General features: G+C 37.5%; 1 protein-coding gene across 1 annotated transcript in view; it reads right to left on the reverse strand.

The window, feature by feature from the left end:
* Positions 1-3,388: 3,388 nt before the first annotated feature.
* Positions 3,389-12,614, reverse strand: part of LOC102829756 — a 46,086-nt gene continuing 36,860 nt past the window's right edge. The window contains exons 3-5 of the mRNA XM_006871645.1: positions 9,119-9,261; positions 4,062-4,166; positions 3,389-3,541 (exon numbers count right to left, since the gene is read on the reverse strand). Coding sequence (XP_006871707.1) covers positions 3,389-3,541; positions 4,062-4,166; positions 9,119-9,261 — 401 coding nt within the window. The remainder of the gene's footprint in view (positions 3,542-4,061; positions 4,167-9,118; positions 9,262-12,614) is intronic.

The following is a 12,614-nucleotide window of genomic DNA, read 5'->3' on the forward strand; positions in this document are numbered from 1 at the left end:
GACACACCAGGACTCCCTATTTGTATTAAAAATACTGGTGGCATAGCTTCCAGCATCTCAGCAAACTAACATATGGGTGGTAGATAACACTTAAATGTGTCCATAAATTTATCTATTATACCTTCTTTTATAATATCTACAGTGCTGGTATAGTGCTATAGGATACGCAGTTAGGATAAGGTCAGTTTGAAACTCAAGGTCGGCGGTTCAAACCTCACTAACCTCTCCTTGGAAACCCTATACAGGCTCACTGTGAGTTGAAACTGACTCGATTTTACTTAGCAACAAAAAAAATTATAATATCTAATAATAGAATAATTATTTATAATCCATTGAAATAAACACCTTTGTGTGAAACCATTAATTTTTTCCTTACACTTACATTAGATGAAATTTATCACACACATTTATCTATTATGCCTTTTAATACATGTTGCATTAGAAGGTATAAAAGAGACATTTCTGTGATAAATATCATTTAATACAAATGTAAGGAAAAATTCAGGTTTTTCTGCAATTATATTTATTTCAATGAATTATAATTTTTATCTAGGAAAAACATTGTTTTTATTGCTTTTTCACTTTCTTTTTTTATTACTCAGAACTGTTATTATTTAGGAGCTATTGGAATGATGGCGAAGAAATATCTGTCTAGCAAAAGACTTTATATTATAGCATTTGCTATTTTTCTAGAAGCTCATGGGAAGGACTTGGGAACCTGTTCTATTGTGTAAGTCAAAGGTTCAGGCTGAAACCAGATTACTTAGTCGTCTTTTTAATATTCACACACATGTATAATGGCTTGTTTCTTATCTTTCCAGAATCTTGATTTGTAATCCCAATCACTTTTTGAGTGTTTATTTATTCCATTTAAAAATAAAAAAGTATCAACTAGCCCCATTCTTCCTAGGATAACCAGCTCTTACAGAGTTTATGAAAACTGTCTTGCTAGTTCATTGTTGGTTTTTATTTGTCCTTAGTCCATTCCTGTAAGACTGATTCTGCTTTCTTGTCACTGTAGGAAGAGTCAACATGTTCATTTAATCAGCACTCACATGTTATCTTAACTGTGGAAAGTATTCAGACAGCTGATTCCCAGTTACTGGATGCAGATATATTTTTTTCTGGGGAGTGTTCTAGACCGAGTCTAAAAGCTGGTCCTGAATGCACTTGATCTCAATGTTTGGGAAATGCAAAGTCAATTGAATAAAGTAGAAGAGAAGTGGGTATTTTCTCCATTCTGGAACACCTATCTCCATTCTCTAGAAAAACGAATCGTCCTAGATTTGGCCTGATATAGCTTCTGGAGCTCATGTGGTGAGGGGTTTCAGGAAAATAAACAGATTTGTTGTCATTGGTCCGTAGGAGTTCATCTTCTGAACCTTTTTTCCTCTCTATCTCCTGCTCAGTAAAAGTACAACTGATACAACTGAAGTTTGGGGTTAGGATTTTATTCATAATAGATCTGCTTTTGAATTGAGAGGTCCATATTATCATGTTATGCTTTGACACAAGTAGAAAGATCTATCTATCTTAACTAGTTTTGTCTTTGTTATTTTTCTACTTCGAAGATAGCACAGATGAAAACAGTTATAATTTGAAGAGAACAGGATAAGTTTAAAAAGATAAGATGTCTCATATGTTCTGTACATGAATTTGATCCTCTGCCTTTGCTGTTCTCTCGCCAGCACTTATTTACTTTTTCTGTGAACTGAGGGTAATTGTTATGCTTTATTTGATTGAGAAATACCTTTATTGAAAATATACTTCAAGGAAAAAATTGAACAGACGTAGAATTTTCCTTCCATGAAAACATTTCAAGCACCATCAATAATAAAGTTAAAAATGGAGAGGCTCAAAATTGGAAACCTCAAGGAGAATTTCCACAAACTGGAAATCTTTGAAAAGCGTTTGCAAAAGGCATTAAGCAGTGTCAGGGGCTTAGAATTGAACTGGGACTCTGATAAGAATAAAATGTGTATTCAGTCAACTCTGAATATAAAAGATAAGTATAAATTTTATGTATCAAAGTCATACACATTGGATTATTTTGCTATCCACATTGTCGTAAGGAAGGAGACTGTATTTTCCTATTGAGCTTCTCTGTAAATGTGGCAAGATGTTGATGAAAACATATACATGATTTAGCCTGTTAAATAGATGGTGTGAATCTCTGCTCAGCTTTGACAATATTATGTTTACATATCTTATCAAAATGTCCTTTCTCAGTTATGTCCCATATTTTCAAACACTTTAAAAATAAGCTAGCCACGTTGAAATAATGGGGAAAAAAATGTTAGATTTTAACTTTTGTTTGTATTGTAAATACTCTGGGGAAACTGCAAAAAGAAATGTGTTTGTATAGTATATTCTATAATGAGCTGTACACGTATTGTGTTATTAATGGTCAAAATATTTCCTGTGTACTTTCTTGTATAAACAGAAAGATAAAAATCATTTGAATAAATTATTTAAACTTTATCTTCTTTTTAAAATGTCATGGTCTATTTAGTAGAATGAAAGCAGGAAGATATAGGGACGTTGTTTTTTTGTTTTGTTGTTGTTGTTACATTTTACTTTATTCTGCACTTAAAAAAGCAGCTAATTGACTGAGCAGTTCCAGAACTGATTGCTATTATTGTTGCATCTTGTCAAGTTGATTCCAACTCTTAGTGACCCTGTATAGAGTTTCCGAGGTTCTAAACCTTTACAGGCGCATAAACCCTCATATTTCTTGTGAGAAGCAGTTGCTGGATTCAAACTGCTGACCTTGTGGTTAACAGCCCAAAGCATAACCCTCTATGCCACGTGAACTGCTGTTGTTGTTGTTATGCGCCGTGGAGTCGGTTCCAACTCATAGCGACCTTGCACAGGGTTTCTGAGGCTGTAAATCTTTACAGGAGCAGAAAGCCTGATCTTTCTCCCGTGGAACAGCTGGTCGATTCAAACTGCTGACCGTGAGATTAGCAACCTGATTCATAACCACTTAATTAAGAAGGAAATGAGATCAAAAGGCAAACTTTTCATTTCCTCCCAAATATTTATTGCAATAAACTCATAGGACATGCAACACAAGTTGGTTTTCAACATACAGAGAACCAGAGCAAGGAAGGTGAGTAGTGAAGAGCCACAGGGGTTAGACCTGAAGCAGTGTTCCCCCAAAACTTGAATCTATCCAGCCAGATAGTCACCCTGTCTCTATATACATTGGTCCTGGAGTTCGTTGTCTTTTGTCAGATTCAAATCCAAGCAGTTCTTCCTTTGTCATATTCCAGGTCCATCATTTCTTCCTATTCTAAAGTGGCTAATATATATGCAAAAATCCAGGTGGCTCTAAATACACATGCCCAGCTGTTTCACAGACATTTCTGAAAGGTAGACCTCAAATTCAATAGAGGAAGTTCCCATTGCTATTGAAGAATTCCTGCCCCCTTGACACTACTTTGCTATTGAAGTTCTGGTCACTTGACTCCCCTGTCTTCAACTCCTCTAGTTTATCATCACTTGGCAATCCATCATTGTCAGTTTTCTCAGTACCCTCCTGATTACTGATGGAGTACTTCAGCTAAGCTCTCTGATGACTGAGTACTGCAGCTACAGGTACAAAGCTCTTCTTCATTCTTCAGAGATTCTGGATTCTTTCATTCCTTCCCTGTGTCATCTTGGTGTAGTTGCCCTATGAGTGTCTCATTCTAATGCTTTCAAAGCTGTGATGTGAATTTGATCTTTAGATGGGGTTTCACCTCTGGCATTAGCAAAGAGCTGTATATTCAGAGTTTGATACAGCGTGGCCTGCAGAGAGCAACTTTGTGATATTCCCGAGACCTGAATCTACCAAAGTAAGGGGGCAAACCCACATTTTTAAAGGGCTGTTTGATTTTATTTCAGTTTCTGCTCCAATGTTGGTAACAAACTTGCCTTTTTAAAAACCCTTGGATCACATCAGTGCTGACAATCAAAGCCTTTAGCTAATCTGGGAATTGAACAATAATCTGGGAACTGAACAAATGGTATAATTACTGGATTATTAATGTAAATACAGGATCTACTCCATGTTTTACCAAATCAGGATTCTGGGCAGGACACTCGGAGCCGCCAAATTTTCTGGAGCTAGATTGTTTTTGTCTCAATTTTAGGGCATTGAGAGAAAGAACCAATAGCAGAGGCTGTTGGTAAGTGGTTGAAGAGTCTCAAGTTAAATCACAAAACACCTAATACCTTTCTTTTTATAAGTAAGGGTACCTAGGCTATACCTGCAGGCTTAGAACTATTCTGTCTGTATGTTGTTGCTGTTAAATGCCTTCAAGCAGGTTCTGACTCATACAGATCCTATGCACAACAGAAGGAAACACTGCACAATCCTGCACCATAGTCACAATTGTTGTTACGCTTGAGATCATTGTTGCTGCCACTGTGCCAATCCATCTCGTTTGGGGTCTTCTTTTTTGCTGATCATCTGGTAGTAGTGCGTTTGGAAGCTGTAAACTGAGAGGTCCACATTTCAAAATTACCAGCCACTCTGGAAGAAAGATGAGGCATTTTGCTCCTGTTCCGATTCACAGTTTCAGAAACATCATAAAAGGTTGCTATGAGGCAGATCCATCTCCATGACACATAATCACCATGACCACCACCTCTTTACCAGCATGATGTCCTTCTCCAGGGACTGGTGCTTCTTGAGAAAATGTCTGAAGTATGAGAGACAAAGTTGGACCATTCTGGCTTTTATGGAGTATTCTAGTTCAACTTCTCCCAACACAGATGTGCTTGTTCTTCTGGAAGTACACAGTAGTGTTTGTTTGTTTGTTTTAACGTTTTTATTGTGAATTGAGTGAAAGTTTACAGGGCAGATCATCAGTTTTACATTCAACAAATCATACACATTGTTTCATTACAATGATTATAATCCCTTACGTGTACCATCAGATAACAGTATTTCTCTCTATTCACTGTAGCTTTTTTTAAAAAACACAAAAATTTTTAAAAACACTCATGCATATATAATAATTCACACCACCAAAGGGCACCTTCTGTAAGTCTGCCTCCTGTCCACCATCTCTTAGTCCTTCTCTTCCCATGAATCTAGAGTCCTCAGCTGCTCCCTCTCTCCATGTCCCCATCTCTGCCTCCATCTCTGGTATTCCTGCTTCTCTGAATAAGGTCCTGCATTCCGCTTGTGCTCTTCTCCTTTGATGGTCTTAAAGTCCTTTGTTTCTGGACTGTAAAATTAACTACTCCCCCATTTTTGTTACAAAATTTCTACCTTTACAATTGTAACAGTCACAATTAGTCATGATAACTATTAGTCACTATTGAATCATAAGAATCTTATCCCCATCTCTTTTAACCAGGCCTATTTAGTCAAGATGAAAACTATTCTGTGGGGACTCTTTCTTCCCCCACACACTCTTAAACTAAACTCCCTCTTGTAACCTTGTAAGCCAGTCACTTTGAACCTTTATCACCCCCTCATTTTAGATAGCTGATGTCTAAGTTGCCTGTCCCTAGCTACCCTGTGTACAGAGGGGATAACATTGATACTTGATGTAAAGACTCCTTCCTTCTCTGTTGGTATTTAGAGTTACTACCTCTATGAGTATAGGTCAAGTTCATTAGATTGTTGCAATTTACCCTCGTTTCCTTTATAAAAAATTGTTATTATTTTTATTTTTGATCTCCTCTAGTCAAGTTCTGATTATCAAGTCATTGAGGCAAGGTCAAATAGGTAAGTACATGATAGTTTTGATATTCTCCTACAACACCATAACTCAAATGAAACAAATTTTTTATGATCTTATTCACTGTCCAATTTCTATATGCATATGAGATTAAAAAATACCATGGCTTGAGTCAGATGCACCTTAGTCCTCATACTGACATCTTTGCTCTTGAACACTTTAAAGAGGTCGTATGCACTAGATTTACCTAATGTAATACATAATTTGATTTCTTGACTGCTGCTTCTGTGAGTGTTGATAGTGAAGCTAAGCAAAACAAATTCTTTGACAATTTTAATCTTTTCTTTATTTATATGGATGTTATTTATTGTTCCAGTGGTGAGGATTTTTATTTTCTTTACAGTGAAGTGCAACCTATACCGAAGACTGCAGTCTTTGATGTTCATCAGTATTTTAAGTCCTCTTTGTTTTCAGCAAGCAAGGTAGTATCATCTGCATATCACAGGTTGAATGAATTTCCTTCCAATCCTGATACCACATTCTTCTTCATATAATCCAATTTCTTGAATTATTTGCTCAGCATACAATTTGAATAAACATGGTGAAAGAATACAACCCTGTCACACACCTTTCCTGATTTTAAACCATTCGGTCTTTACTTGTTTTGTTGAAGCATTTACCTCTTGGTCTATGTAAAGATTCCTTATGAGCACAGTTTGGTGGTGTGCCATGGAGTCAATTCCAACTCATAATTGCTCTGTATAGGATTTCTGAGGCTGTAAATCTTTATAGGAGTAGAAAGACCTCATCTTTCTTCCATGGAATGACTGATAGTTTCGAACTGCCGACTTTGAGGTTAGTAGCCTGACTTGATACCACTATGTTATCAGAGCTCAATTTAGTGTTCTGGAATACCCATTCTACTCAATGTTATCCATAGCTTGTTGAGATCTATACAATTGAAAACATTTGCATAGTTTTAATAAAGCAAAGGTAAACATCTTTCTGGTATTCTTTGCTTTCAGCCAAGACATCTTATGTTAACAATGATATACTTAATTCTATGTCCTTATCTGGATTCTGCTTGGATCTCTGGCACCTTTGGGTCAATGCAGTGTTACAGCCATTTGTTCATTACTTTTAGCAAAATTGTACTTGCATGTAATATTAATGATATTTTTAGATGATTTCTGCATTCCACTGGGTCACCTCTGTTTGTAATAGGCACAGCTATGGATCTCTTCCAATCAGTAGGCCAGGTAGTTATCTTCCAAATATAGTGGAATAATGATTGAGTACCTCCAGTGCTGCATTAGTTTGTTAAAATATTTCAATTTGTATTCCATCAATTCCTGGAAACTTGTTCTTTGCCAATGCCTTTAGTGCACCTTGGATTTCTTCAGCACCATTGGCTCTAGATTATATGTGGTCTGTTGAAATGGTTGAAAACCATCCATTTCTTTTCGATACAATGACTGTATATTCCTCCTATTTTATTTTGATGCTTTCTGCATCACTCAGTATTTTGCCCATGTTGTTGTTGATAAGTGCTATTGAGTAGGTTCTGACCCTGTATAGAGTGGTTGGGGAGCTTGAACTGACGACCTTGCAATTCAAACTATTTTGCAGTCCAACGCATTAACCCACAGCACCACATCAGAACTCTATTTTGTCCATAGAATCCTTCAGTATTGTAAATCAAGTCTTGAATATTTTCTTCACTTCTTTCAGCTTGAGAAATGCTATGTATTCTTCCTTTTTGGTTTTCTAACTCTAGGTCTTTGCACTTATACCTCCTCATTTTTTCTATTTCATTTAGCATCTATAGGATAGAGAACAATTTTTAGAGTCTCTTCTGACATCCACTTTGTTTTTTTTCTTTCTTATTTCTTGTCTTTTTAATGACCTTTTCTTTCTTCCTGTATAATGTTCTTGGTGTCATCTCACAACTCTTCTGGTCTTTGGTCATTAGTGTCTAATGCATCAAATTTGTTCTTGAGATGAGCTTTAAATACAGGTGGGACATGTTCAGAATCATATTTTGACTCTCACAAACTTTTATTTTCTTCAGCTTCAGCCTGAACTTGCATATAAGCAATTGATGATCTGTTGTGCAGTCTGCCCCTGATTTTGTTTTGGCTGATGATAGGGAGGTTTTCCAGCATCTCTTCCCACAAATGAAGTGAATTTGATTTCTATGTATTACATCTGGTGAGGTCCATATGCATGGCCATACTTTATGTTGTTTTAAACAGGTATTTGCAATAATAAATCATTGTCTTGCAAAAGTCTATCATGTGATCTCCAACATCTACTGCCAAAGCCATATTTTCTACTGCTGATCTTTCCTCGGCGTTTCTAATCTTTGCATTTCAATCACCATTACTTATCAATATATCTTGATTGCATGTTTGATCATTATCAGACTGAAGAATTTGGTAAATTCTTCAATTTCATCATCATGATTTCAGTGGTTGGTGGGTAAATTTGAATAAAAATGTTATTTATTCATCTTCCTTGTGGGTGTATGGATATTATCCTATTACAGACAGCATGCTACTTGGAGATAAATCTTGAAGTGTTCTTTTTGATAATGAATGTTATGCTGTTCCTCTGTAATTTGTCATTCTTGGCATAATAAACTATATGAGTGTCAGATTTTAAATGGCCAATACCAGTCCATTTTAGCTCATTAATGCCTAGTATATCAATCTTCACCTTTTGACAACTTCTAATTTTCCTATATTCTTACTTTGTACTTTCCATCTTCCATCATTAATTGATCTTACAGCAGTTTTTCCTCATTTTGAGTTAGGCCCTATCAGAAAATGAAGGTACTGGAAGCTTTACTCTGTTCACATCATCACATTCAACTCTTTGAGGAGGCAGCTCTTCCCCAGTCATATTCTGAGTGCCTTCCAACCTGAGGGTCTTATCTTATGGCACTATATCTGACAGTATTCTGGTGCTGTTCATCATGTTTCAATATTCAGTATTTTTGTGCTGAGAGTGTTCCAAAGCTATTCATAAGGTTTCTGTGACCAAATATTCAGAAGTAGTCTGTCTCTTCTTCTTCCTCATCTGTCTTAGTTTGTTGCTCAGCTTAAACATGTCCATCATGGATGACCTTGTTGTCGTGGGAAAGTTTCCAGCATCTTAGCAACACGCAAGCCACCATAGTACAGGAAATTGATGGATGAATGGTGATACTCTGTACAAAGCCCCAGAAATCTAACAGAGAACAATGTCCTGAAAGCATGTTGAACTCTAAACAGGTAATAGAATACAAGGAACATGTTATCCCAAGGTAGCTGGCCACCTGAACCTGAACCCCAGAAAATAAGTCAGAAGAAGCAAGGACCAGTGATGATGTGTCAGCAGGACACCTGGCTCTATGAGGGCTCTTGGAGAGCTAGGGTGCATGGCAGTCCTGTTCTAACTGGGGACCCTGGAAACAGCAAGGACTGCTCTACCTTCTGCAGCTCCCACTTCTTCAGCTCACAGTCAGAATTAGGATCTTGCTTGAAGTTGTTAGAACCCGGGCTACCACCTCCAGGGTCATGAGCCTTCAGTGAGTTACTTCCTGCTCAGAAAGAGGCTTAGGTCAATCACTATAATGATGAAAACAACCTTTCTACTAGGGAGGCTTTTATTTTTATGTATTTCATTCTTTCACTGGTGCATCTTATCCTTGAGATAATTTTTGTACTCTGTAATTTAGAAAATAGCATCGCAAGGGTTCTTTATGAAGATGAATTGCTGCTAGATTTTTCCAGGCAATAGATTAAAAATGGCTTTTATTTTTTGAAAGCTTCTATGGGCTACGTGGCCACAACTAAGTAACAGTTAAGACTATAAATAAAATATCCACAGGTATATAAAGTGCTAATAAATATAAGAAATCATTCACCACTTTGGAAGTTTACTGACTTTCATAATCTCTCTCTTGAAAAGGAAGCCTCATTCTGCAGAGATGTGGTCCTGCTGCGTGCATGTAATTAGCAGTAATGGGAATTAGACAAGCACACTTAGAGCAGGCTCATCCTTGCTTTAAGTTATGCTTGTCAAGCGGGAATATAAAATGAGATGTGTTGTTAATGCTTCAATGAGTTGTGGACATATGGCAGGCTTTTAGCAAAGTGGCACCCTGGGAGGGTATTTGCTTTTGCTTCCTACATGGCACTGAGACTCACAGCACCATCTCTCCCCTAATGCTTAATAGAGGGTACTAAAAAAACAAGTACCTGAATTTATGACCTAAAAGAGGTTCCCCATTCATAAATTATACTTAATATGAACCTTGTTAATTGAAGGTTGCATAATGTATTGTCTTATCATTGGTATTTTTGTACTCTGTCCTATATTGTTCTATAAGCGACAATAATCTCAAAGCAAGCAAGCAAACAAACAAACAAAACCTATAACACCTACTACAGAAACATGCAAAGAATTCTGGTAGCGTAGTGGTTACAAGTTGGGCTGCTAATTTCATGGTCAGCAGTGTGAACTACCAGTGGTTCCATGGGAGACAGATGAAGCTTTATGCTCCTGTAAAGTTTTACAGGCTCAGAAGCCCCATACTGGGTTGCTATTAGTCAGAACTGACTCCACGACATATACCACCACCATCACAGAAAGATGCAGAAAGGATGGAAAGGAAAATGTGGGTTTTTGGTTTTTTTCTTGTTGTTGTTGTTTAGAATTTCTATAAGCTCATTGATGCTTTAATGTTACTTTGCTTAATCTTTACCATGCACATTTAAGATAGGAATTATTTTCAATTCATAAAGAGGAAAAAAGTTGGTTTTGTACTTTACCAGTTGCCACAGACTTACTGAGTAACAAAGTTGTGATTAAACACAAAGTCTGTGGGAATGCACTCTTTTCACTACCAGACTTTGTCCCTCATGTCATTGTTGTTGTTAGGGGCCATCGAGTCGGTGCTGAATGAAACTCACAGCAGAATGAAACACTGCCCGATCCTGGGCCAACCTCACCTTCATTGCCAAGCTTGAGCCCATTGATGCTGTCACTTGGCCAATCCATCTCACTGGGGTCTTCCTCTTTTTCTGTGACCCTCCACCTTACCAAACATGATATCCTTCTCCAGCGACTGGTCCCTCCTAACAATATGTCCCAAGTATGAGAGACGAAGTTTGGCCATCTTGGCCTCTAAGGAGCTCTCTGGCTGCACTTCTTCCAAAATGGATCATAGGTTCTTTCGGAAGTCCATGGCACTTTCAATATTCTCCTCCAACACCATAACTCAAATGCATCAATTCTTCTATGGTCTTCTTTATTCACTGTACAGCTTTCACATGCATATGAGGTTATTGAAAATACCATGGCTTAGGTCAGGCACACCTTAGTCCTAAAGCTGACATGTTTGCTCTTCAACACTTTAAAAAAGGTCTTGTGTAGCAGATTTGCCTAATGAAATACGACATTTGATCTCTTGACAGCTGCTTCCATGAGTGTTGTTAGTTCATCCAAGGAGAATGAAATCCTTGACAACTTCAATATTTTCTCCATTGATAAGAATGTTGTTTATTGGTCCAGTGGTGAGTATTTTTGTTTTCTTTACATTAAGATGTAATCCATACTGAAGGCTGTGATCTTTGATCTTCATCAGTAAATATCTTAAGTCCTCTTCACTTTCAGCAAGAAAGGTTGTATCATCTGCATGTTGCAGGTTTTTAATGAGTCTTCCTCCAATCTTGATGCCACGTATTTCTTCATAGAACCCAGCTTCTCATATTATTTGCTCAGCATACAGGTTGAATAAGTGTGGTGAAAGAACACAACTCTGTCATACACCTTTCTTAATTTTTAACCATCCAGTGTTCCCATGTTCTCTTCGAATAACTGCCTTTTGGTCTAGGTACAGATTTCTCAAGAGCACAATTAAGTGTTCCAGAATACTCATACTTCACAATATTGCCCATAGCTTGTCATGATTACACAATCAAAAGCCTTTGCCAAGTCAATAAAGCACAGGTAAACATCTTTCTGATATTCTCTGCTTCATCCAAGATCCATTGGACATCAGCAATGATATCCCTCATTTCACGGCCTCTTCTGAATCTGGCTTGAACCTCTGAAATTTCTCTTTCAATGTATGCTTGCAGCCATATATGTATTACCTTGACTAAAACTTTGCTCACATGAGATATCAAAGAGATTGTCCAATGATTTCTGCATTCCTTTGGATTACCTCTCTTTGGAATGGGCACAAATATGGATCTCTTCCAATCAGTCAGCCAGATAATTATCTTCTAAATCTTTTGGCAGAGATGAGTGAGTGTCTCCTGTGCCACCTCACTTTCTTGAAAGATTTCAGTTTTTATTCCATCAATTCCTGGTGCCTTATTCTTTACTAATTCCTCCAATGCACCTTGAATTTCTTTCTTCAGTATCATTGGCTCTTGATCATATGCTACCTCTTGAAATGGTTGAACGTGAACCATTTACTTTTGGAACAGTGACTCTGTGTATTCCTTCCATCTTTTTTTTTTAAAAATGTTTTATTGTGAATTATATGATAGTTTACATGGGAGAACTTTAGTTTTACATTCATTCCATCGTATATCATCTCACTGCCATGGTTCCAATCCCCTCCATGCATCCTCAACCACCCAAAGAGTATATCCCAGAAACCCGCTCCCTACACTTCCCCCTCCTCCCCCCAGTTTTCAGCCCACAGTCCCTTTCCCTCTCTGGGTCCAAAGTCCTCAGATGCTTCATCACTCCATGTCATCATCTCTGCCTCCATCTCAGGCATCTCTGTTTCTCTGGGTAGGGTCCTGCTCTCGGCTCTTCTCCATTGATGGTCCCAGAGGCCTCCATTCCTATCCTGGAGAATCAATCACTCCCTTCCTTGTTACGAAACTTCCACCTTTGCATTTCCAACCCTCATAATCCGTCCTGATAAGCATT

Source organism: Chrysochloris asiatica, unplaced genomic scaffold (assembly GCF_000296735.1).
Source record: "Chrysochloris asiatica unplaced genomic scaffold, ChrAsi1.0 scaffold00171, whole genome shotgun sequence".
Taxonomy (NCBI): domain Eukaryota; kingdom Metazoa; phylum Chordata; class Mammalia; order Afrosoricida; family Chrysochloridae; genus Chrysochloris; species Chrysochloris asiatica.